Consider the following 26,654-nt stretch of genomic DNA (forward strand, 5'->3'; position numbering starts at 1 on the left):
ACAAATTCATTATTTTATAGATACTTTCTGAATGTGACTTTGGTTCTTGTTGTCTCAGTTTATTGCAATAAACCCTCTTCCCTGAATTTTCCTAGGGAGACATCAAACAGATACCTATTTACTCTTGAGAAGACACCCAACTGTAGTGAGATAGTCCTTCTGTGGCACTGACCATGCCCATTGGACGGTGGAGCCATGGGCGGAAGTGACCTGTGGAAGGAGGTCGGGGAGAGAGAGCAGGAAAAGCTCTCTTGCTGGTGTGACTCGGACAGGAGAGCATTGGGTGGAATTTCCTGGTGTTCATCTGTCTAGGTTGTAAGTTATTTCTCCCTGAATAAACATCTATTCGGCCTATTTGTTTATCCAGATCCTTATTTAACCGTAATACCCAACATAATGAATGAATATACGCAGGTCTATTTTGGTGAATTGTCTTAGAGTTTCTATTGTTGTGAAGAGACCCCATGACCACAGCAGCCCTTATAAATGAAACCATTTCATTGATGTGGCAGCTTAAAGTTTCAGAGATTTAGTTCATTATTGTCATGGCGAGGAGCATGGCATCTGGGAATATGGCAGCACGCAGGCAGGCATGATACTGACTAAAAGCTGGGAGTCCTACATCTTGATCCACATGAAGCCTAAATCTAATTAATCTTATCACTAAAAGTAAAGACTCAGGTATTGGGGTAAACACCTGGAAGATCAGAGAAGCAGAGGAGCAGTCACCAGTGATTTCCTACCTCTTCCATTCTGTCTATTAAAAGGGCCAAGATCCTCTCTCTGCCACATATCATCACTTCTTGTCTCTCTGTACAGTCCTCCAGACCTCTATGATTAACTAGTGCCTAGCTGCACCCTCTGACTCTAAGCAAAGTTTGTCAGAACACAAACAAAATATCACACAGCATTCCCTGCTTTTTGTCTGAATAAAAAGTGAAGTGTAAAGTGTAAGACAAATGACCCAGACACAGATATTGAAGTTCAAACCTCAAGCTGAAGATCAGAAAAGCAAAGCAGCTGGTCACTAGCTCTTACTCTACCTCAGAATGGTCCTACTCCACCAAACCTCAGCCTGTAACCTCTCATCAGTGTGGCTGGAGAATCCTGAGATGTCAGTGTCTTCTTATCCTCAATGTGGCTGGAGAATGAATGCCTGATATTGACTGCTGAAGGCCTTGTTACTGTCTTTTATACCCCTCTAGTGCTGGGATTAAATGCCTGTGATCCCAGGTGCTGAGATCATCTTTGTGTGAGCTCTAATTCTCTTTAGGACTGTGCCAATCTTGTGTAGATCTGGGTGGCCTTGAACTCACAGAGATCAGTCTACCTCTTAATCCTAAATCCTAGGATTAAAGGTGTGTGCCACCACCTTCTAGCTTCTGGCTGCTGAGATTAAAGGTATGTATCAGCACTGCCTGACCTCTATAGCTTGAGGCTGACTTTGCTTTTCTGAAACCTCAGTCAAGCTTTAATAAATCAAAAATAATATATCACCACCATGAAGATTTTAACTAACATAGAAAAACTATATACAATAAGTAAAATAACTATATACAAATATATAGGCAAGAACTATATTAACAATGTCCAGTCCATTTGCATTTAACAAATTCAGAAAAAAAAATACACCGTTATATATCCTATCTTGGTGAGTACAAAGTATTGTACCTGATTCACTTTCTATCCAAACTTATATTTCTTTTAATTTATAAGTTTAAAAAGCTTTATTGAAGATAAAATCTAAGCCAAACATAAATGCAGCAGTCTGACGGGATTTTGTGTCAGAATAAACATTGAAGAAAGAATCTTACATTTTCTAAAAATTCTTAGTGGTCTCTTAAAAAGCACTGAGCACAAGGCATGTGACCACTCAGGCATGCTACGAGATCTAAGCTTCCCTACTCTGACCCAAATTATTTTAAATGATTCACTTATTTGATTAAGTTTGTGTATGTTTTACCTCTATGCTAATAATATACATGTACAACAAACTGTGTTAATTAAATGTTAGCCACACTACACTAATCTAAATTTTCATGCCTATGCTAACTTGGATTTTTGTCACCTGACAAAAATTCAGGTACATGATTACATAAAATAAAATACTAACAGCAAATTCCCACTGTGATATTTGACAAAGATACTGTCATAGGCATATTTGGTAATTATGAGCATAAAAATCAAATGCATTATGCTACATACATAAGAACTAAATAGAAAAATGCAATGCATTTTTCAGTGATAAATATGTTTCAAGGATTCTTGATTCCTAAGTAAAATAATATGCATAGGAAATGGGATAAAAGTGAGAGTATTTTTATTTTTCAATTGGTGTGTGCATGTGTGTGCACGTGCATGGGTGCAGGTGTGTGTGTGTGTGTGTGTGTGTGTGTGTGTGTGTGTGTGTTTGCAGCTCACAGCTCTACTGATACCTGTGTATAAAGATATTCTAGGGATATCCTTTTTCTAGGAATGTCATTCTGCCCTACCTACTCAGCCAGAAATACAGAAAAGCATAATGTTCCTGTCTAGTAAGTTAGATGGTGTCAGCTAATATCAGATTCACACATGCATGGTATAATACTTTCTCCATTCCTTACTTAGAAGAGAAAAAAATTAACTCTGTTCTCCTGAAATGGATGTTAGCTGCATTTCGTCCTTGCTTGCAGAGTCTCCCATCTTAATAGATACCTCTACATTATCTGCATCTCTAACAAACCCTTTGCCTGAAAGAGGATCTCCACCCTAGTCATCCCTAACACATGACAACTATCAGCTGTTTTTTTTTTTTTTTCAAGAAAAATTCGCTGATCCCCAATTTGCTTTAGGGAACAGACCATTTTGTGTCTTTGAGCCACCTCAGCACAGAAAGCAAGGATTGACTCAGCTTCCTGTTCTGTAGAATCAGGACACATGAATGGGCCGAGGGAAAAGCCATTCCCATTGCCTGTAAAAACAAAACTATGAGACTTTTATGCTTAAAGTCAACATTCCAACATAGTGAAAGAAGAGACAGAAAGAAAGCTATATAGAGTAACAGGAAGGTGACCACCATTTGCAAGGCCTTTACGTGGGCTACAGTGCTGACATCTCTGGAGCCTTTGGCATGGAGCTTCATGTTCTTCAGATGTCTCCACAGGGAGAAGATGAGCAGGAGGAACATTGTCAGGGACACAGTAAAGGGTGTGAGTGTGAACATAGTGTTAACAAGTAAAACAATTCTATAAAACTGAGCAGAGTTACTTGAGATAGCACTGTAGGACATATTTGCTTCGTGTCCATCAATCCAAACATCAGTACATCTGTTTATGACTGAAATGTTTAAAAACAAGATGAGCAAAGATACCAGAAATGTCAATGATACCACATATTTTACTCTCCACTTCAGATAAAGAAAAATATAGTTTGAAAAAGTAGCTATCTTGAAAAAATAAAAGATGCTGAGACATGTAGCAAGCCAGATGCTGAGATGATTGGTCACTGTCCAGGAAATTTTGGTAATTCTTATCAATTTTCCAGGTATCATTAAATATGTGTAGATGGATGAAACCAATAAACTTGCAATTAATGACCAGAGCAGAGCGATTCTGGAGATGGCCAGACCAGTGAGAATCTGATCCACTGAAGAAATATTTCTTCTCTTGACCAAGTCCAAAATGTTCACCAGTGCCATGAATGCATTTCCTAAATTTCCTATTATGAATTCCACACTTAAAATAATTGTTAATATGACATATAGGATATGACTCATTGTCACTAGAAGGATGCTTCAGTTCATGGTAAACTGATGAAGATGCATTAATCAGTCTTCTAAAATGCTACAAAATCCTTGAACCCTCAAAGCATCCATTGTCATGGGTACCTATATAAAGTTCCAATCAAATAAAGATTAACTAATAATTTGGTCCATATTTTCTGCACCAAATTTTACCATTTCCAAGGAAGCTAGGTTATACTTTATCCAGATCTTATGTGCCTTACACAGGGCATCCTGAAGTCTTGATTTGTTGTTGTTGTTGGGTTGGTTTTTTTGTCTGTTTGGATGGTTGGTTTTGTTTGTGGTTTTTTGTTTTGTTTTGTTTTATTTTGTTTTCTTTTTTGTAGCTATCATCAAAATAAAGATCTACATATATGTGTTGTTTTTGCTAATTTTTCTTTATATATGCTTTAGTCTGGATATTTTATTTCTGGATCAAGTAATGCTAGGAAATTGTAACTCATAGCAGAAACCAAATCCAGGCTGACAAAACAATATCAAATACATCAAAATGATGTTTATCCAAGGAACTATAAATGCCTCTGCCTCTGCCTCATTAATTGTACTGCTATAGTTGTTATGCTGTATAAAATAGTTTTAATGTAATAAAAACATAAATATTCTCTAAAGTTGTGATTCTTTCATTCTGTATATGACCAAATTTGGAGATTGTCCTATCACGCTACCAAACCAAAAAAAAAAAAAATTTCATGAATTTATTTATATACACACCAACGATCCTTCCCGTTTGCTGTGTCTCTCTCTTTGTTAGCACATTTGCCACCTTTAGCACCCAGGACCTTCAGAAATAACCATCTCTCCTCTTTGCACCAATATCTGCTCCATTACCAACATCACGTGATATGCATGAAGGATGATGCATGACCTAGACAGGCAGGAAATGAAGCATGGTGTTAAAATTCCTCAGAAGCCAAGGATAGTCAAGGAATCAATGACTCAAAGCAAATAAAGGTAACAAAGACAACAGAAAAAAGGTGTCAAAGGCAACAGTAAAATTGGAGTAGTGGCGGGCAGTGGTTGAGTCTGGCAATGGAGAAATGGATGCTGGAGGATAACTAATCCAAAACCAGCCTGAGGTATAAATAAGACACAGTTTAAAGCCAAAGCTGTATAAATTACAGGCAGGACATGAGGTATTCCAGTGTGGAGAATGGAGCGCAGCCTTATTCCTCTGGAGCAAGTGCCCAACAGTTAAAGACAATTAAAGAACTGGGAAGATAAAGTACATAATCATACGAAAAGTTTTAGGGGAAGGTACTAAGAATAGAAGCATAAGCATACCATCACTGTAGAGGCAGAAATGTCCTCTTGACCTGGCTCTTTGCATACAACAAAAAAAGAGAAAAGAGTCAAGGGAAAATGCAAAAGACTCCGGGGGTGGGGCAGTGTGCAGAGGATACCACTGCTGGAACTGCAAGGTCTCTTTTTAAAATGACAGGACTCATGTCGACCAGGAGGGAGCAACATATGACACCCTAATGAGCACACACACACACACACACACACACACACACACAAGCTCCTCCTCTGCATCTTCTGCTCAGCCAAAGAAATGCTTAGGGTTCCACCTAAACAACTATTCCTAAGGCTGCTAGACTTATCCAGACAAGATAAAAATGGCAGCAAGAATAGTTCCCACCTATTTCATCTCTAGAGCAACATGACAGATTATTTCCTCAGAAAGGAAGGCGAATATAAAGTTTTGTGGCTAGAGGGTATGGGAGAGTGAGAAGAATTAGAGAGAGATGAGTGAAAATATACAACAAAATATGATGTATTAAACTTTCAAAGAACTACCAAGTAAGTTCAAAGATTCCTAATGACGTGTTGCTATATACGTCGATCACAGCATATCTCAACCCCCATCAGAGAAGCTTCTCCTTCCAGTAAATGGCAGTGAATACAGGGTCCCTCATCTGCCAGTGTGTACAGAACAAAAGACTGGCATTCTCAGCTCTAAATCAAACAGTCAGAACATAGCCTTCCCCTCAGGTCTCAGGAATTTTCATGTAAGGGGACAAGGAAAGATTGTAAGAGACAGAAACAAAGAATTAACAGCAAGAAAACTGATATATCAGAACAGTGGCATGCATGAACTCACAGCAAGTGTAACAACATGCACAAAATCTGAACAAGCTCAAGCCAGACAAGATCCCAACACAGAGGGAGGAAGGTGGCCACAAATGCTACCTCTAACTGAGAAGTTTCAAGCATTGATGCCTGCTGGGAGAAGAAGAGTCAGTAGTTTTCTTTAATTGTGTGATGCTGATGGATCAACCACACTCAGGGGCAGGCCCCATCTCAAGACTAGGTTAGCAACAAAAAGTGGACTCTGTGTGGGGAAGTAAAGAGAAATCATGGGAACTCAAAGCTCGTATATCAAAATAGAGGAGAGTGGAAAGGACGCTTATGGGCATAGTTGGGGGAGTGAACTAACATGTACAGTATACATTGCATGAAATTTTCAAAGAACTAATAAAAATATTCCTAAAATAAAAGAATCAAAGAAGAGACAAAACCAAAGTTTCTTGTGTGCCATCAGAGCAAATTGTTATCTCTTCTTTTTAGGTAGCGAGATGAGAAGGATTAGAGAACTTAGCCATCTTGAACAAACAAAGCGAGCTGAGGCTATTTGCACACCAGGTGCTACAAGGACACCCTTATTCACCTGTTCATTATTTGAACCCAGATGAACTACAATTAAATACAGTGTGGAAACAATTCTGGAGGCAACCCAAGGAGTAAGAATTCTAACACCAGGGACATCTTTTTCTACCAGTAATACCCAAGCCATTTTCGAATGCTGTAAAGACATTGGCAGATTTTCCCAAACCAAATTCTCCCGCTAACTGGATGGAAAATATGCTCAGGAGTAACCTTAAGTCAGGTGAAACATATAAAATAAGCCTTTATTACCGGTTATAATTGATAATCTCCTGACAATATGTTCTAGCAAAACCCAGTGTCTGGGTGGGCAGTGAAGTCCTATTGCCTTCTTATTCATTTGCCTTTGAGGTTTTAATATATTTACACCATTTCTTCTTCCCTTTTCCTCTCTCTGAACTCTCCCATCTATCCTTGTTCTCTTTCAAATTTATGACATGTTTTTCTCATATTTTTGTAATATATATATATATATATATATATATATATATATATATATATATATATATATATACACATACATACATACATTTCAGTCTGAATAATGTTCTGTTGACTTGTCCATACTGTGAACAATGCTAAGAAGGAACTCAGCACCAACTAAGACAAACCCCAAGTTCAAAGCTGGTTTCATAGAAAAAAAATATTATCCTGAAACAACTTTAACTGTGCACTGCTGTACACCCTCACCACAAGCTCCAGTCTGCAACTACTGAAGTTAAAGCTAATTTCTCATTTACTAGCATGCAAATAAAGGCATACTCTCTTTCACTGTTTTGCAAGCATTTCCCCTTGTCTAGCCTCTTTGAAATTTGAGTTTATGAAGCATGGATGTCAGGCAGCAAAGCAAAATTTTAAAGTTACAAAGTTTAAAAAGAGAAGAATGAATATAGGCCAGGTGGTGATAGAACACACCTTTAATCCTAGCACTTGGGAGGCAGAGGCAGGGGATCTATGTGAATCTGACGCCAGCCTGGTCTATGAAGCAAGTGCATGGAGAGGCTCCAAAGCTACACAGAGAAACACTGTTTCAAAAAACCAAAAACAAAAATAAATAAATAATGAGCAGATTGGTGGGCTTCAGTCCTCAGGAGCTGTCATGAATGGTCCTTCAACATCAGTTTGTTTCAGTAGATAATTGTATTCAGGTAGAAGAGTTTTCCTTTTCTAAGGTGTCTTGTTGTCTCAGGGATCTCCTTGGAAGATCTTCCTCTTCTCTACTTCTCTACAATCTGATAATTAATGTCTCATAGCTTCATTATATACAGCCATGTATACACACATGCACCCCACACACACAAACACCAATCCAAATCTAAGTACAAGGCACCATTCAAGAAAACATAGCTATGATCACTGAGCTAGAATTCTTCTGTCTATGTCTGGCAATAAATCTAGTCTGTTGAAATGAAAGATACTAAAAGGCATTTTGCTAGAAGTATTTTGTGTAAAGTTATTTGTAGTGTTTAAAAAGCCTGTTGAATGCTGCGTTCTCTGGTCTACCAGTACTATTGGACAGGCTCCCATCTTGTTAGTAAAAATGTGCAATTTCTCTGAGATTGTACTTTCAGTGAAAATTGTGCTGTGGGCTTCTGTTTTTATTGCCCCGTGAGTTGTATTGTGCTTGAAATGTTGGCATTACCCTATTGGTATTTCACCTTTTGATATTTACTCTATTTACTATTTTCACCAAGAAATCTACACTTTGACCCGTATCTAATTTATCTTTTACCCTGAACCTCATCTTTGGCTGTTAATATTTCACACTTATTGGTTCCATCTCTAAAAATTCATTCAGCTGGAGACATTTACAGATAAGAGCCATTTCTCTCAGCACTGAATATATACACACTTTCTTTTCTTATTGTTTCCTAAGTAACAGAATAACAAACAACAACTCACTGCGGAATTTTCACCTTACCCAATTCAGTCCTTTAACAGCTTTTTTAACAAATTAATTCATTCACACAATATTCAAAAAGTTGGCTGAAATTTCAAATATCAATGATCTATATATAAGCACTATAACATCTTCCTTCAAGTAGCTACCCATCACACATGTCCACATGTTATAAGATGTGTGGCTCCATCAAATTGTCTCTAAAGACATATAGAAAATACATTCAGCATTTCTACAATGAATAAATAAATAAACAATGTTAGAAGAGAAAAAAAATTTGATAAAACAAAAATAATAGTAATCTAAAGGATTTCTTTCTAAAGATTTATAGGATCCAACACAAGACACGTGATATATATACACATGTATTTTACATATTAATATAAATCATTTAAAATGTCAAAGTGGTTAATTCTAGATAGAAAATTATATTTTGCTAATATTATGTGTTCATATATTTATTTAGTTCATATTCATATGTATCCTTGTAGAACAATATAGCTATTTCCATATTTTCTTCCAGGGCTGTAATAGTTTGGGTAGTACCTAATCTATACAAAGTTTTGCCAAATTCACAATGCTACAAATGAAGTGTAGAAAGTACAATTGCATACAAAAATAATTTCTTAGGAATTGATGTTCCTCTAGAATACAAAAGATGACCTACTGTATGTTTTAGGGACCTCACTGAGCCTGCACCTCAGCCACCACATCATGGAAAGAAATGCCTGTCTAAGCTTAGTGTTCCCCAGAATCATGACGTATGAGTGGCCTGAAGGAAAAGCAACCCCAATAGCCCAGAAAAATATAGTAAATGAATTTTTCTGATGAAATTCAGCTTTGCAAAACTGCAAAAAAATGGACAGACAAAAAACGGCATACAGTAACAGGAAGGTGACCACCATTTGCAAGGCCTTTACGTGGGCTGCGGTGCTGGGATCTCTGGAGCCTTTGGCATGGAACTGCATGTTCTTCAGATGTCTCCACAGGGAGAAGATGAGCAGGAGGAACATTGTCAGGGTCACACTGAAGGGAATGAGTGTGAATATAGTGTTGGTGAGTAAAACAATCCTGGAAAATTGAGTAGAATTACTCGAGATAGCACTGTAGAATGCATTTGGTTCAACTTCATCAACCAAGGGGCCAATACATGTGTTTATGACTAAAATGTTTAAAAACAAGAAGAACAGAGATGTCAACAGTGTCGCTGAAACCATGTTTTTTACTCTCCATTTTAGGTGAAGAAACATAGAGTTTGAAAATATAGCTATCTTGAGAAAATAAAAGATGCTGAGACATGTAGCAAGCCAGATGCTGAAATGATTGGTTACCGTCCAGAAAATACTAATTTGTCTCGCAGTTCCTCTAGTTACTCTTAAGGGTGGATACAGTTCAGATATCAAAAAACTTGCAATTAGTGACAAGAGCAAACAAATTCTGGAAATTGCCAGTGCAGTGAAGATCTGATCTATGAAAGATATCTTTTTCTTCCTTACCCAGCCCATAATGTTCACTAGCACTATGAACGCATTGCCAAAATTTCCCATTATAAATTCCACACTTAAAATAGTTAATAATATGAACTGAAGGACACCATGCATTGCTTCCAAGTGGATGTTCCAAATTCCACAATAGTGCTAAAGGTTTGTTAATGAAGTCTTCTAATGTATGTCTACCTAATTCTTGAGCATTCAGAACATATTAATTAACTCTTATGTACAGTGTCAAGTAAACATTAAGATTTACTAATGAGCTGGTTTATAGTTTGTTTCACAAAAGGCTTACAGTTTGCAAGACAGAACAGTTGAGCTTCGTTCAAATGCTGTGTACCTTTACACATTATGGACTGAAGTCCTCCATAGTTGATGCTGGAGAAAACAATTTTCATGTGCTGCCATCAAAGTAAATATATTTATTTGCATTGTTTTGATTGTGTTTATATTAAATTTTAACCATTTAACTTCAGACAAGCAAAATTATAATGTTCTAACTCACATAAACAGTATCTTAATTTCTGTATAAGGTAAGAATTTCATTAAATATTTCCAAAAGTTGCTGATATAGGCACCTATACACATTTTCCTACAAGTAAACATTTATCAACCTTACATTGTTAGTTATTCCTCAAATCCCTGGGACTGAGAAGACTATCAATTTTACTTTTTACAAAGTCACACATGCATGCATATACATATACTAGCTCATAAGTATGCATTTATTTATATCATGACCATTTTCATTTTTTACTTAAATAATTTAGGTTTGTCATTTATTTAAAATATATTATGTTCTTCACTTAGTTATATGACAGTTGTTAGGAGATGGTATAAAATTGCTTTCATTTGTAATTGATGCTGTTGTAATGTAAATATTCTAAAGAGTTGTGACTATCTCATTCATACATACAAATAAATTTGGAAAAGTCCTATTCTATTATAAAGCAGATAATAAACATATAAATTCATTTGCACAAGAATCCCCTTCATTCTCTATGTATCCTCCCTTGGTTGATGCATCTGATACATATATCAGTATGAGGATTAAACACTATTCATTTCTCTCCCATTTGTACCAACATCTGTTCCTGAATTTGTCACTGTAGGCATCAAGACATATAAAGACAATACATACCCTAAGCAAACCAGGGAATACAGCAATGAATGGGTCATAACATTCTTCAAGAGCTAACGGATAGTCAAAGAAGTAATAATACATAAAAAGAAGTATCAAAATCAGGCAGTGAAAAAAAAAAGAAAGAAAGAAAAATGTATCAAAAACTTCAGTAAACTTGGTATAATGAAGGAAACTGGGCTAGCTGATGAGACCTGTGTCAGAGTAAAACCAACGAAAATATTTAGATTGAAGAAAAAAATAGGTTATTGCATGTGAAAGACAGATTACAACTGGAACCTGGAGCAATATTGAGCAAAGAAACTGAGACAAAAAAATCTTAAAATTTGTCATAAATGGTCTACTTTTAGGGGGTAAAACACACTGGGAAAATAGAACAGCACATGAAAAGTTTTAGGTGAAATTTCTAAAAACAGAAACATCAATATACCTGAACACAGGAAGGTCTTCATAGGATGGCTCTTTCTCTCTATATAACAAAAGGTGGAAGAATAGGGAGAGATGCAAAGCATGGGGGTAGGGCTGTGTGGACTGGGTGCTAGGATGGAGACTTCAAGGCCTTGAAGAGATGTGACAGAGCTTGCATCCATGGGAGGGAGTAACATCGCCCCAGGGGCTTCCCTGAGCCCCTCTCCACCTTTCAGTCTGAAGAGGGAACATTTGATGTTCTACTTGAATAGTGTAGCTGCTGTAAGCTGTTGTCCAAGTTGTTTTGTTCAGATTCAAAACTGCAATTGTATTAATAGTGGCAAGATTGTTGTGCAAGTCTCTGACACAGTTATAGGAAAAGAAGAGCCCAAACTCCTACTGAATTGATGCAGTGTACTCCTTCATAAGAAGAATAACCCATATTCAAGAGACAAGCTCGCAAAAAGAAAAAATAGAGCTACAAAGTAAGCATAGGCCCCCATCCCTAACCCAGGGCACCCAGTAAAGGCATAAGTCATGTATTTATAAATTCAGGGACACCGTTCATGAATGTTTTAGAAATAATTCATGTGGATCCTTAAATATCTTGTTTTCTATTTTCTTAGTGAACAACTTGTATCATAAGGGTTATCCTTCCATTTTGAATTATAATGGAACATTGTTAGCATAAGATATGATTTTATAAATGGCCATCAAGGGACTGGATAGTGGCATGGGAAATATCCATTAATTACAGCTTGTATTGTTTGGCTTCTATGTGATTACAATATGCAAACTTGAAAAGAGTTTATAACTGTTAGGAGGAAAAAAATGTACAGAAGTAACAACTGAGAAAAGATGCTGGTAGGCCTTTAACATAGCTCAGTGGAAGAATACTTGTCAGTCATGTATGAGACCCTGGGTTTAATCCAACAGCCATAACAATAATGAAAGGAACCTTCATACTAACTAAGTTTTATAATATTAAATTGCATTTTGCTTATAAAATAATAAGAAAATGGAATGAAAGTAACATAATCCACAGTCAAAAAAATATGAGATTTTGTTAAAATATTTTTCATGGTTTTCAAAAACTACTATATTTCCACAAATGTCATCTACTTTGGTGTTCTGACATGCTGCAGTTCATACTTCTGGCATTTTAACAGTCTACTAACATTTTACTCAAAATTGTACAATTTCCAGTCTTTTGCTCAGAGAAATGCTTGAATTTTGCAACCTAAAAATAAACCAATCAGAAACAAACAAAAAAATCATACTACATGCAGATTTTATAATGTGATTTATTGTCATCTTGCCAACCTTCACATAACTCACTGATTTATTCATCCATTTGTTGATTCTGTAAAATATTTTGACAACTGTTTTGTTTTCATTTGTAGGTACTAAGAATACATAACATACGTAGGTGTCTTGGGAGGGGAAATGTCAGTTCTGTATACTGATAAGTGCTAAGAATAATCATTATACAGAACTGATATCATTCCCCCTCCCAAGACACTTTTTATGTATTTGGGATGAATGATGAACGTGAATAATTCTATTATTGAAATTATCTGCTTTTATTTTTACATAACAATGATTTCACAGCACTCCGATTTAAAGCAAGAGGAGCTCGGTTTGCAGGCCCTTCGTGTGGACTACACACTTGGTCCACGTCATCCTTTCTGAGGAACCATATCTTACTGGGCTTCTTGCACAGGGAGTGGATCAGCCTCAGAGCACAGAGTGGTGATGTTGTGCAGAGTGTGAAGTGTCTACAGTGAGGATAGTCACATGTGAAAAGCTGTCATGGCCTTCATTTTGGCCTTCCCAGTTATATTGCTTTCATACTCACTCGCCTGAGCAGTCTTTTCTGTGTTTACAACCATAAAAATAAAAATCAAAGCTAGCAGCACTTGTGTGAGTATGTATGTGTGTGGTATATGCGGTATTATGCATGCCTCACAAAGCAAAGACCAGAGGAGGGTGTCAGGTGTCTATCTGTCCCATTTCATTGACCTAGGATTGCTCACTGATCCTGGAGTAAAACCGGTGGCCAACAAGCCTCAGTGACCCTCCTTTCTCTACTTCCCATCCCCCACAACACTGCTGTTACAGACACACATGTTCATGCCACGTTTTTTATGAGTTCTGTGGATTTGGACTTAGATCTCTGTGGTTGTGCAGGTGCTCTTACTGGCTAAGTCATCTTCCCTGCCTTCTGCTTTAGTATATCTACATTGTGTGTGCCTTTGAACTGTGGATGCTTAGCAAAGTTATTCTTCACAATTCCATGACCAATGTCAAGCAAACATCATCATAGCGTGTTAGTAGGTGAACTCAGTCCTATCTCTCTACAAACAGTACATTCCTGTAACTGCTCAAATTAACCCTTGTTCATATACTCTATGTCCCTCCTATAGACCAATGGACTTAAACAGTTGACTTTTTATTGAAGCTGAATTCTTGTTTGCTAGCATGTTTCAACATTTGTAATCACTTTTGTTCTTCTCCATTATTAGTGTTAAATGACTTTAGTTTTCTGTTAAGAAGATGTTGAATTCAATACCTACAGTATTCAGAGTTTTCTTGGGAAGCCAGGAAAACTAATACTCCTCCCATCAACAGCTAGCAACTATGTGTAACTTTGTTGAAAACTGTATACTTTGTACTTATACACAGGAACCAGAATCACTGCCCTATCATCTCAGATGTGTGTCTTTCATAGATAATCAATATTTAAAGTGCCTTTCTTGCCCTTCAGGTTTTTCAACCTTTTATCAATGTTTGTCAAAAATATCCCTCATGTTTAGAGCATTTGTAAAGTATGCTGGCTTGGGTACATTCGGTTTTAAAATAATTTTTAAAATAATATGCAGTTCACAGCATCAAGATTTAAACTTTTCCTGTGATTTCAACACTGTAGAAACACAGTAGTTAAACTTGCTTAAATACATGAATCAAAAAGTAGAATAAAGTATCTAGTGGCAGATTCATTTAATGCAGCCCACACACTTTCAAGGAAAACACCAAACATTAAGTTGTAACAAAATTTTCTTCAATAAATGACACTGAAAAACTTAATTACAATATGGAAAAATGAACTTCAATTCAAATCCCACACCAAACAAAATGTTGAATTTCTTATAAGCTTAAATACAAAAGAGTAATAATTAATATAATGCTAGATAAGTGACTAAACTTTACAAACTTCTAATAGGCAAAGACTTCTAACCCAAATTTAAAGCAATCCTCCTGCCTCAGCCTCCAAAGTGCTGTGGTTACAGGTGTGTACTTCTAATGCTTAGCCTCTGTATTTATGTTCTCGCTTTAGCATCTCCATCAGCATTATGTTAATGGAGTTTATCCACATTGTTACATACACAGGTGCTTCCTTCACATTCCTTTCCAGGTCTGTTCTCTCCTTTCCTACATCTATTGGGAGGATTTTATCATTGTCTTTATACATTGATATGATCTATTATACAACTGACTTATCTATACTGAATTGTTCCTACATCTACAGGATAAACCCAACTTGGTTGTGGTAGATGATTTTTTGCTGTATTATAGCATTTATGTTCATCATGGATACTGACCTGCAACTTTTTTATTAGACATATCTTTACCTGGGTTTTGTATTAGAGTAACTATGGCTTTGTCAAAAAAAGTTTAGAAATGTTACTGTGTTTCCTTTTTCTTCCTTTTTTCTTCTTAACAGTTTAAGAAGTATTGGTGGTAAGGTTGTAAGGTTTTAAAATGGTAACAAAAGGAGTGAGTAGCTGGAGTGAAAAATGGCTAGAAGATGGGCATGTGGGCTTTGAATTGGATAGTTAGTACTAAGAATCGGGCCTACAAGTATGTGTTAACAAGAAAGCCACGTGTCGTCTTGGTGAGAGGTAAGGGAACTGGCCCCTTTTGGCAGGCAGGAACCCACTTCACAAGTTCCTGGAGAAATGCTGGCTTTCATGTAACCACCAGAAATCTTCCTACAGTCCAGGTTAAGTTCAGTTTTGGATATTTGAACTTCTAAAGTTCAAGGAATTGGAGTGTCCTTTCAAACTGACACTCTTATAGCACAGGCAGGCTTTGAATATGTAACACATACATACAACATACAATTCAGGGTTAGATTTTAACAGTGTTTTGTAAAACTATACTGTATTCTGAAAGTCATGATCAGCAACTAACATCCATGCAGTATACATACATATAGCTAAACATATAGCTAAATAGTGGGATTACTGGGGGAAATATGAAAGTACATCACATAAATACCAAAAAAAAAGCATTATGATTAATGGTGGCTCATTTCTATATGGATACCAAGGACATGAAAATAGATAATAGTAGTGGTCTCATTTTTAGAACCTTACGGGTTTTTCACTAGTGCATTTCCATGCAAAAAGCTGCATTCTGTACCTAATCTGACTTTTTATGGGTTTAAATTAAGTGGAGACACACATACATACATACATACACACACACACACACACACACACACACACACACACACACCGCACCACTCACAGATACCCTGAAAAAAAAAGATGTATGTATTTTTGCTTGTCATTTGCAATCTAAATAGTCCTATACGCAGGTAAATCCATAATTTAATACGATGACTTTTCACAGTTACTGTGTTACAAACGCAGACTCTCTGCCTGCCTGGACCAGCTTTTGTAAGGTGACCTTAGTATCGGAGCGAGCACTGCAGGGTCACAAAGCGGACAGATTCGTTTTAATCCACCTTTGATCCTTGCAAAATGGGTGCTGTCTGTGGGCTGAATTGCGTCAGCTCACTGAGCTCGTGCCTCTAAAGTGACAGCGATGTCTGCGCAGCTGTCCTTGCAGTTACATAAGCGCCTGCAGCGGACCTTCCCGGGGATGCTGACAGGAAGGGGCGGAGCCCACGCAGCCCCGCGCCAGACGGGAGGGAGCGGCCGGCCGGAGGGCGCTGAGGCCGCTGCCCGTGCAGGAGGCGGCGGGTGGCCACCGCCCGACCTTGCTGGGCAGCGCGCGGGGCAGCGGAGACCCTCGGCCGGCTGGGACACCGCCATGGCCCCCGCCGACGTCCCGTCCGCCCTGGCGCTCAGGGCCGTGGGCCCCGCGGCCGCCACCCCGTACGGTGTCTTCTGCAAGGGGCTCTCCCGCACCCTGCTCGCCTTCTTCGAGCTGGCCTGGCAGCTGCGCATGAACTTCCCGTACTTCTACATCGCGGGCTCCGTGATCCTCAACATCCGCCTGCAGGTACACATTTAGAGCCGCGCCTGCGTGCCCGGCCTCCGGGCAGCCGCAAAGATGGCCGCCTCCCGGGCCGCCCCGCGCGCGGCCCCGCCGAGACGCGCGTGCGGAACGTGCCCACCCGCGAGAGCGCGCGCGCGCGCGGCCGCCTCCCAGCGGCCCCTCTCCCGGATTCCGAGGTGGGAAGGCTCGCGCCCAGGCCGTTAAGAGCACGGGTGTGGATGTTCCAGAAGCGGAGGGACTGAGGCCCGTGGACGCACCCAGGGAATGCACATCAGGAGACCCCCGCACAGTCTTAGGGTGTGGCAGAGGGCACAGGCTGCGTTGTGAGAGAGGAAAACCTTTACGTTTTTCAAGAACACGGATTTCCATCCAGCTTGCGTTCCGAATTAATCTTTGAGGATATTGGACTGTGAGCTAGTCACTGAATCAGAGGCCTCTTATGTCATGAATGGGATCTGAAAAGCAGGTATCTTCCACCAGAGGAGACATTGAAACTGTGGGTCAAAGCCAGACTACAGGAAAGCTTGTCCCCAGTGCCAAATATGACAGCACGGTTTTGAACGGATGGTGAGAGTGTGTGACGATGTCTCTGTCAAGACACATTGGAGCCAAAGGAAAGAAAGTCCAATCGTGGGCAGAAGAATTGGCTGCCCTCTGATAGGAATGCAAATGAACCAAATATGCCGTTCTTCTTTAAAGGGAATACTTAATTTTGGTTACAGAGTAAAATGCAGATTGTTACAAACCTTCTGAAAATACAGTTGACAAGTGGAAGGACGAGAAAGTAAATGGATTGGTGGTGCCCTTGTGGGGTGGGAGGGATATAGATATATATTGAATGATGAGGGCATTTTGTGGATTGTGGACAGCCTAAAGTTTCTAACTGCTAAATGGAAGGGTAACCACGTGAAGTAAACAGGAAATGCCCAAAAGTGGAGTGGTTTGAATGTCCAAAAAAAAAAAGAGCAAATACCTGGTATATGTGAATGTATGCTAGAGACTTTTCCAAATGTGGGATTAGTACTTATATTTTATTTTGAAATAAAACTGAAGTCATTATAAACCCCATCAGAAATATTAAAAAAAAATATTGCCTCATGGTAATGGTACCTGCTGTACCTCATGTGACTAATACTGTACCTGTAATGTAAGTACTTGCTTAACAAGAAATAATTGTGTAATATTGGGGGGCTTGAAGAGGAAGAGATGAATGGATATATATAGAAAGTACATCAAGACCTATTACAGAGGATTAGAGGTTTGGTTCAGTTGTAGAGTGTTGCCTAGCATGTATGAGGCTCTGAGTTTGATCCCCAACACTACAAAAGATATAATATATAAAAAGCAGCATAAACTGATGAGGAAAATCAATGCAGACACATCTAAGAGTTAAAATAGTTATTTCTGGAAAAAAAGAAAAGAAATGGGAATAGGAAGAGGAACTATGTGATTCATTTTTCATGTATATGATTTTCAATTAAAATATAATTTAAAATATTTCATTTCTAAAAGCTCCCTAGGTAATTATGTCTACCACAGGTTAAATGACATGGAAATCTCATGGGACTGAAATTGTAAATCATACAGAACATGGTTAGTGCTTGATAATACATATCAATATAGAAGTATTCTACCGACTTTAGCTTTGGAAATAATTTTCATTTTACTTGTGATTTTCCTTACATATAAATGTGATTGTATTCTTTCTAAACTCATCATGTGAGATGAATATATACTGTTACAGGCATGACGTGAAAATGGAACTGTCTCCGTTATTTCCTCGCTGTGAGCACATGTGAAGATAGAGCATGCTATTTTAAAACCCTTCCACTGGCTTTGTGAGCAAATTGCCATCTTCCAGGCTCTTCTGGGAAATTCTCATGATGTTCAGAGATAACTGAAAGGATCCAGTGAGGCCCAGACATAGTGGTGGTGCACAGCTGTTACCCCAGTACTCAGGAGTTTGATTTGGGACATTGTGTGTTCAAAAGCAGCCTGGGCCACATGATGAAAAATCTGTCCCAAAGACACAAAAGCAAGAGTCCAGTGATTAAAAAACAAGTATTAGAAGGAAATTGGGTGTTTCCTCATTAGTTTAATTCTAGAAAAGCCTATGAACCGAAGGCTTCCACTTTTGTTCATGTTGTATTTTGTGCTTTTACCCCCTTTACTTTTTCTTTGGTTTTGTTTTGTTTTGTTTTTAACGGGGTTGCAGAGGAATTTGCTGTGTAGCCCAGGCTAGCTGAGAACTCATGATCTCCCTGACATCTGCCAGCAGGCCTGCTCTTGCCAGGTGACATTTTAAATGTCACAGGAGTCCAAGACTGTTTGCGTAAGCTTCTTGCCAAAAGTTTAGTCAAAATGAGTGTATTGAAGGGAAAAAATCATCAGTGTTTAATTGATAAAGAAATGTACCTGATGTTTCAAAGTATCAGAAAAATCCAACTGTAATAGGACAGAAAAGAGTAACCACAGAGAAAAAAGAGATGGAAACGTTATTCAGCCAGTAAAGTGCATTCTGTAAAAGCTTGGCGGCCTAAGTTTGATCCCCCAGAGCTTTCATAAGTGAGCCAGGCTTGGTAGTATGCCTGTAGCCACAGTGCTAAGGAGAGGCAAAAAAGAGACCCCTGGGACTCTCCGGCCAGCCACCCTAGCCTACTTGGCAAGTCCCAGAATATCGAAAGCCGCTGTTTTTAACAATAAGGTGGACATTGCCTGAAGAATCATACTTGGTGTTGAACCTCTAGCTTCCTCCTATACATCTCCCTACTTGATATCCTCCTTTTACTTATTTTTTTTATACTCAATTGAGTCCAGTTCATGTTATCCATATATGCATGAGTATTGGGTCATCCACATTCCTAAAGAAAACTGATAGTAACTATCCCCTGTGGCTCCTCAGCTGGGGGTTTAGCCTCAGGATCCCCTCCTTGATAGAATCTTTGAACTGGCTTGATCTTGTGCTGGTCTAATGTCACAGCCAAAAGTTTGTAATTCATAGCCCTCTTCCTCATCCTACCTTTTACATTCTTTCTCTCCCATGATGATTTTTTTAAACCTATCTGTCAAGATGAGGTGGAGAATAACCGTGATATTATTTTCATTAATTTCTACCTTGTATCATAAATGTTAGCTCACTGTAAAATGCAGTATTATTTTATGATTCTATTACAATCAGCATCTATCTTGACTGAGTGCTATAATTAATCTGAGAGCTTTAGAAAAATACTAGGCATGTCATTACATACCTGTAATTCTAATATTCTAAAGGCTGAGTCAGGAGGATTTTGATTTTGAGTCCAGCTGAAGTTATGTAGTGAATATTGGACTATGCTGAGCCATGTCACAAGATCCCGGCTCATTGTGCATGTCCTGTGAGCTTCTCCAGAGAATGTTTATTTCATTAGTGTGGAGCATACTCTCAGTATTCTGAAAGTTTATTGGTGCGTGCATTACAGCACCTGTCAGGCCCACATACAAAAAATTATTTTTAGTCCCAGGATTTGGAAAGAGCTAGATAATTCTAGATTTCATGGTATGGAAGTCAAGAGACCTAGAAGTTACTGATGCTTGAGAAATACTCCAAAGGCCACTAGAAAAAAAACAAAAAGTTATTGGTAGGCATGGTTTAAAAGTGACAAAAACATGAAAGTTAATAAAATAAAGCAAGTCCAGTGATACTCACTGAAGAACATTTATGTTCATAAGTACACTAAAGAGGAAACTAAGAAAAACATTGAAAACAATAAAATCATGTCTATCATATACTATGAGTAAATAAAAATGCAAGTGGATATTTGCATTTTAAAAAGTCTATATGACTACAGATATTCACAATCATATGTTGAATTACTTTTTATATTTTCTTTAAAATATCAAATGGTTGAGTTATATATGCTGGAGAAATATGTCACTATATTATTATAAAATGTTTCTACGGATAACTTGATTAAATTAATCCATGGTATAGTTGCAATCCAAAGTAATTAGTCTAAGCATCTGTTGATAGCTATAGTTAAAAACAGAAAAGTTGGCTAGAGAGATGGCTCAGCTGTTAAGAGCACTTGTTACTTCTACAGAGGACCCAGGTTCTGGTCTCAATATCACATAATGGTTCACAACTATCTCTTAGGCCAGTTCCAGAGGAGCTGATCCCTCTTCTAGCCTCCTCAGGCACCAGAAATATACATGTTGCACATACACACATGCAGGCAAATACACACATAAAAATAAAATTTAAAAATCAGAAAATCATTGATTTCTTGATGTACTGGGCTAAAAAATAAATAGCATTTCTCACTAAGGAACAGTGAAAAAGTACTTATGGAAATGTACTCTGACCTAATTAATACAAAACATAATCCGAAGCTTTAAAAAATTGTAGCAAAGAACTACTGCATCTGTAAATGATCGTATCACCTCTTCTCACCAACACATCTCATTATTCCATTTGAATCGCATAGCCTTTTAAACAACTCCTGTATGTGAGACAGACAGAGACAGACGGATTCCAGTGAAATGAGTGGATGAACTTCATGGTTGCCCTTTTCTGTCTCCCCCTCCACCTCAGCACACATCTTTAAGACTCCCAGTGGCCAACAGTGCCCAGTGGCAAGTGTTCCCAACCCCTACCATTCTCCTGTTCTGTCAATAGCAAGATGTTCACAAGTAATAAATACGCCCAATTCTTGTTACTGCTCTAAGACACTGACCTCAGCAACTTTTCCTTTGATAGACACTAAATTAAAGCCTTCTGGAGCTTTTTAGTTGTAAGGATCTTAATGTTTAAGGGCAAATAGTAATCCAAAGAGCAATGCCAGGGACCAGGACTAAAAGGTAAAGTGTCACATTCATCTCCCACATGTGAAGGATACTGACCTAGCTTAATCACTGTGATCTATAGATACTCTGTTTCACTGTGGGTTTTTGTTTCACTTGGAATAGAATGCACCTTTCATTTTCAAAACCAAGGGCTCCAGTTGTTTCCCACATTTCTCAGAGGATGTGGATGGTTGGTATTAATTGTCCTTTTGACATTTCTAGTGTCACTTAGGAGATGGGCCTCTGGGTATGGCTGTGGGGTTTATCTTGATGATATTAATTGACGTGGGAATAACTATCTTAGTTGTGGGTGAGATCATTCCCTAGACAGGGTATCCTGTACTGTGCATGGAAAAAGGGAGCTAAACAACAACTTAATTATGATGTAACTGCCTACTTCAAACCCTGCTACTTATTTTTCCTGCCATGATGAACTGTGCCTTGAACTGTGATATAAATAAGATACTTTAATTCTTCCATCAGAGTATTTTATTGCAGAAAAGGAGAAACAAAATTAAGATAGAGGAAAATACCCTTCCCTGGGTCTTCCTCACAAACTTAAGCCAGAGCTAGCCTTGATTAGAAGGACAGGATCCACAGTGGCAGAGAGTGGAGTTCGGGGTTAGAATGACAGTGACTAAACATCTTCTTTGTCTCAGAGAGTATATTAGTTTTGTTATAACATAAACATACATACGTACACACATACTACAACAACTAGCAAAGCTAAAATGAGATTTGGTGTACCAGGAGTCAAAAAGGATTACCTATTTGTTTCTCAAATGCATTTAACAAAATTCATGAAATGTTTCTTGGGAATATCATTCTAAAACATAGATGGGCAGCATATTACCTGTTGTCTAAGGTGGGAGAATTTGGAAGGACTTTGTCATAATGTGAACAACCATTAAAAGGGACTACTGAGATTTTGGTAGGAGAAGTTACCTAAAAAGTAGCATGTGACCTGCTTGAGACTAATCTGTAAACCATTATTAGCAGTTAGTACAGACACAGGTTTTTTGTTTTTTTCTTTTTTTCTTATTTTACATATCGATCCCAGTTCCCTCTTCCTCCCTCCCTTCCTCTCTCCCACCCTCCTATGCCCCCGACCACCCTCCCATCCCATCCCACCCCCCCATCCACATGTAGAGTGATGCTTTCCAGGAGGGGTCAGACCAGGCTACAGAAACCCACAAAGACAGCTAACTTGAACAAGGAGGAGCTAATGGGCCCTCAGACTGATAGCTGGGAATCCAGCATTGGACTGACTCAGACCCCCTGAACATGGGTCTCAGTTAGAAGGCCTGGGCAGTCTAAGGAACCTCTGATAGTGGAACCAGGATGTATCCCTGGTGCACAAAAGGACTTTGGGAGCACATTCCCTATGGAGGGATACTCCCTTAACCTAGAGGCAGGAGGGAGGACCTGGTCCCTACTGCAAATAACCAGACACAGGTTTTTAACTGGTGTATGTTTCCAGAAATACTCAAGAAAGCATGCCTTAATGTACCCGATACCTTTTGAACCTGGCATCAGAGTTTAGCCAATTTCATCAACAGACTTGGGGTATTCCTTTCCTGTCAACAGCCTACCTCTGTTGATGGAAAAGAAGAAATAATTGCAAACAAATTCTCAAAATGAACATTTATTTGTCAGGTAAGAGCTTAGTAGTGAAAAAAGAAGTAATGATTTCTCTGTTTCCCCAACATTTTGGTCAATCATTCCAGGTTGCGTGCATTGGCCTGGGGTTGCATGTGTTGGCAGAGGGTCTCATGCTGAGACCGACAGGAAGATGGCAGATGGAGATAGTAGTGGTACAAGGCTTGAGTTCAACTAACATTCAAACGTGTGGATTACAAACCATTCATTGCAATAACTTGGCCTGTAACCTGGAATTCATTTACTGATACTTTGCCACTCTTCTACTGTCAAGAATAAGATCCTGTTCTTTATATTTCTCTCCCCTAAAGTTTGCTTAAGTGTAGGTTACTTCTAGATATACATTAGCTCATTTATCCCCAAAACCATTTTCTTCTAATCAAAAGTTGTTCACAAGTTTACTTAGCTTCTCTTAGTTACCAAATTACAGTAACACTAAAAACTAAATAAAATAAATTCTGCAAAATAAAAACAAGACCAACATCTAAGGCTGAATTTACACATTATATTTTCCAAGACAAGATATTTAAAATATAATTACTGAAAAATGTTTTGTTTTGTAAAATACAGATTATTAATAAATGTGTGCTATATTATCATTGAAGTCATCATCAACATCATTCTTATCATCTATAAGTAGAAGAACCAAACAGCTCAGATGTAGTTGGGTGGAAAATATGAATTGTTCTACCATTACCGTACTTACAATTCCACCAAGCCAAACCAGCAAGTGTGTATCATGATTTCATTGCAGATTCTTTTACCTAATGACTACATAAACAAATATAATGCCTAGCATACTGTGTGTAATGTCCAGTATCTGTATAATGTTATAATTCCTACTATCACAGTGAAAATGTTATAGTAAACATCCCCCATTGCCTCATTTGGAATTTATAGCTATTGTATCTACACCTAAATTGTAGCATTATAAATACATCCACACATCCACAATCCCCATTGAACTTGCCATTTATTATAAAAATTGCCCTCTTCATCTTCTTTCTTCATCTATTATCTGTGTCTTGTACTAAGAACTCCGACGATCAGATTGCAATGAAATGTGTGCACAAATACACTTTCATTCTCAGGACATGTTATCTTATAGTAGCAACATAAGTGTGATTCTGAAGTAAAGGTTAATTTTATTTTTTGGAGACCATAACAAGACCATAACATGATAGGCCTACTGATTTCTGCCACTGTGAACAATGTCTGTTCTTGAATTTAGAAAAATTAGCAAATGTGTAAAATCGGCAAAAATATTTATAATTTGTAAATTCACATTAAAAATATTAATATTTTCCAATTTACTTTGAACATAAGATTACTCCTGTTTTCATATAGTCATCCTATTCCTTGAGTATCAACAAATGCTTTAATAACAAAGATACTTTTCTCCTTTCATTTAAGAAAAATGAGAAGTGAAACATGGTGGTGCATTCTAGAATGTGTAAGCCAAGTGAATATCTATAAGATCAGAGCCAGCCTGGTCTATATAGAAAGTTCCAGGCCATTAAGTTCCTAATTTAAAATTAAAGTAATGCTTAAGTATTCAAGCTGTTGGGGCTGGAAAGATGGCTTAGCAATTAAGAGCACTAGTCTGGCACAGGACCCGATTTACTTCTCAGGACCCACATAGTCGCTCACTATGATCTGTAACTCTAGTTACTGGGAATTCGAAACCATCTTCTGACCCAGGTGCACACTAGGCATACATGTGGTACACAGACATACATACAAAAAATACTTATACACATACATAAATCTAAAAAGTAAAAGAAAAGCTTTAAAAATAATTTAAGGCTAGAGAGATGGCTCAGAGGTTAAGAGCAGTCACTGTCTGCTCTTCCAGAAGACCTGAGTTCAATTCCCAGCAACCACATGGTGGCTCACAACCATCTATAATGAGATCTGGTGCCCTCTTCTGGCTTGCAGGTATGTTTATAATCAATAAACAAACTTTTAAAAAAAAAAAGTAATAATTTAAGCTGTGAGATGGTGTTTTTCTCTTTGTAACTTTATATTTTCTTAGTCTCCTATCATCATTTTGCCCATATTCTTATGCCTGTTCAGGTTTGTAAGTTACCTTGATATTAGATATTATGAACCTTCCCTGTGACTTGTAATGACATAATTTTTGCCTGTGAAATTAACTATTTGATTCCCTTTAAAATGTTTGGGACTATTAATTTTGATTACCAATGCTGTAAACAGACAACGAAAAAGATAGGTTTGTGTTTTCTAGCCTATGTGCCAATTGTCACAAAGACAGCATGTTTAAGAAGCCTTTCATGTATGTTCATCGGTACTTAAAAGAACCCAGCAGAAGACCAGTGATCTACTGAGGCTTCCCATTAACTTATCCACTTAGGAAAGACTCCAGAAACTCTATGAAGGGAGAGGATCATCTCTTCAAGCTGGCTTTTAAGATGCTGAAGGGCCCTCACTGCTGTCTGCCGAAGCTTGCTGTTACTCAGGATCAGAATAAGTGAGTGGCTTAAAGGAAAGATAATTAATGTTAACAAAACAGAATTAGTTGACCTGTTGCCTGGTAAAAAAATAAATAACCAACGTGCCAGCTGCATGAAAAAAATGTGAAGTGTGAAGAGAATTAGGAAAGCCAACAGCATTTTCATGGCCTTCTTGTGGACCTTGGTTCTAGAATCTTCAGAGCTGGTGGAAATGAGGTTAAGGTTTCTAGAGTGTTTCACCAAGGACAAAAATAAAAGGATCAGTGATGCTACGGACACAAAAAGTGGGACCAAGTACATCAGGGAGAAAAAGAATAGGCTTTTAACAGCAGTGGTCTTACTTGTTTCTGAAAATAAAGTCAGATTTCTTTCCGTGATCATGTAAATTTCCCTCAAAATAGGAAATGTTTCAAGCAGTAGAAAATAGGATATCAAAGAGAACAAAGAAAATACAAGAAAAACAGCAACCACAATTCTCATTCTCCACTTCAGCCAGAGGAAAAGGGGATGGGAGAAGTGGGCAATTTTGAGGAAGTAGAAAATGCTGAGGCAGGTGGCAAACCATGTAGACAGTTGATCAGTCACAACCCACAATATATCAGAGCATTTTATTAGACTGTAAGAGTCATAGAAACAAGGAGCTAGTTCTAGTATGATTGCATCAATAAATATCACAAGCAGAGAGCTGGTTCTGGAAACTGCCAAACAGATCAAGAGGAAGTTGATGAAGGTGATTTTCTGATTCTTGACCCAGTCAGAGCAGTTTACCAATCCAATGAACGCATTCCCCAGCATTCCAGTGGTGAATCCTGCTGTTACCAGTATCGTATACATTTGATCCAATCTGGCAAGCAGTCTTACAGAAGAAAGGGATCCACACTTCTACCACCTCTGAATCAAACTTCCACGGACCATCATCTTCTTTCTCTTTACTGTAATTTCAGCTTTGAACCTCCTTCCATTGGCTCCACGTGTAATTGAGGAAATTATAAATCCTGGATATTTTGTCTTTTATTTAACATTAATCCTATTCCTGATCCATAAAGATCTGTTTATGATTACAGTC

At 38.1% G+C, this 26,654-nt stretch overlaps 4 protein-coding genes across 4 annotated transcripts; 1 reads left to right on the forward strand and 3 right to left on the reverse strand.

Moving 5' to 3' along the window:
• Positions 1-2,827: 2,827 nt before the first annotated feature.
• LOC127212918 (taste receptor type 2 member 140) lies at positions 2,828-6,575 on the reverse strand. The gene is made up of 2 exons (XM_051173111.1): positions 6,490-6,575; positions 2,828-3,770 (listed from the first exon to the last, which is right to left on the reverse strand). Exons 1-2 carry the CDS (start codon positions 6,573-6,575, stop codon positions 2,828-2,830), a joined length of 1,029 nt encoding a protein of 342 aa, XP_051029068.1.
• Positions 6,576-8,989: 2,414 nt separating this feature from the next.
• On the reverse strand, positions 8,990-9,946 carry LOC127212919 (taste receptor type 2 member 140-like). The gene has a single exon (XM_051173112.1). The coding sequence runs from the start codon at positions 9,944-9,946 to the stop codon at positions 8,990-8,992; it is 957 nt and encodes a 318-aa protein (XP_051029069.1).
• A 6,313-nt stretch (positions 9,947-16,259) lies between these two features.
• On the forward strand, positions 16,260-17,697 carry Smim10l1 (small integral membrane protein 10 like 1). Its single transcript, XM_051173141.1, has one exon. The coding sequence runs from the start codon at positions 16,275-16,277 to the stop codon at positions 16,647-16,649; it is 375 nt and encodes a 124-aa protein (XP_051029098.1). The 5' UTR covers positions 16,260-16,274; the 3' UTR covers positions 16,650-17,697.
• Positions 17,698-25,471: 7,774 nt separating this feature from the next.
• Positions 25,472-26,437, reverse strand: Tas2r42 (taste 2 receptor member 42). The gene has a single exon (XM_051173113.1). The coding sequence runs from the start codon at positions 26,420-26,422 to the stop codon at positions 25,472-25,474; it is 951 nt and encodes a 316-aa protein (XP_051029070.1). The 5' UTR covers positions 26,423-26,437.
• Between the last annotated feature and the right edge of the window lie 217 nt (positions 26,438-26,654).

Source organism: Phodopus roborovskii, unplaced genomic scaffold, assembly GCF_943737965.1.
Source record: "Phodopus roborovskii unplaced genomic scaffold, PHOROB, whole genome shotgun sequence".
NCBI lineage: Eukaryota > Metazoa > Chordata > Mammalia > Rodentia > Cricetidae > Phodopus > Phodopus roborovskii.

What these genes read in the sequence shown, in the direction of transcription:
- LOC127212918 (XM_051173111.1), bottom strand. Translation starts at nt 6,575, where the DNA reads ATGGCTTGGGTATTACTGGTAGAAAAAGATGTCCCTGGTGTTAGAATT. An exon ending in TCCAGAATTGTTTCCACACT is followed by an intron (nt 3,771 to 6,489) that starts GTATTTAATTGT and finishes CATGAACTGAAG; the next exon opens with CATCCTTCTAGTGACAATGA.
- LOC127212919 (XM_051173112.1), bottom strand. Translation starts at nt 9,946, where the DNA reads ATGCATGGTGTCCTTCAGTTCATATTATTAACTATTTTAAGTGTGGAA.
- Smim10l1 (XM_051173141.1), top strand. Translation starts at nt 16,275, where the DNA reads ATGCTGACAGGAAGGGGCGGAGCCCACGCAGCCCCGCGCCAGACGGGA.
- Tas2r42 (XM_051173113.1), bottom strand. Translation starts at nt 26,422, where the DNA reads ATGTATACGATACTGGTAACAGCAGGATTCACCACTGGAATGCTGGGG.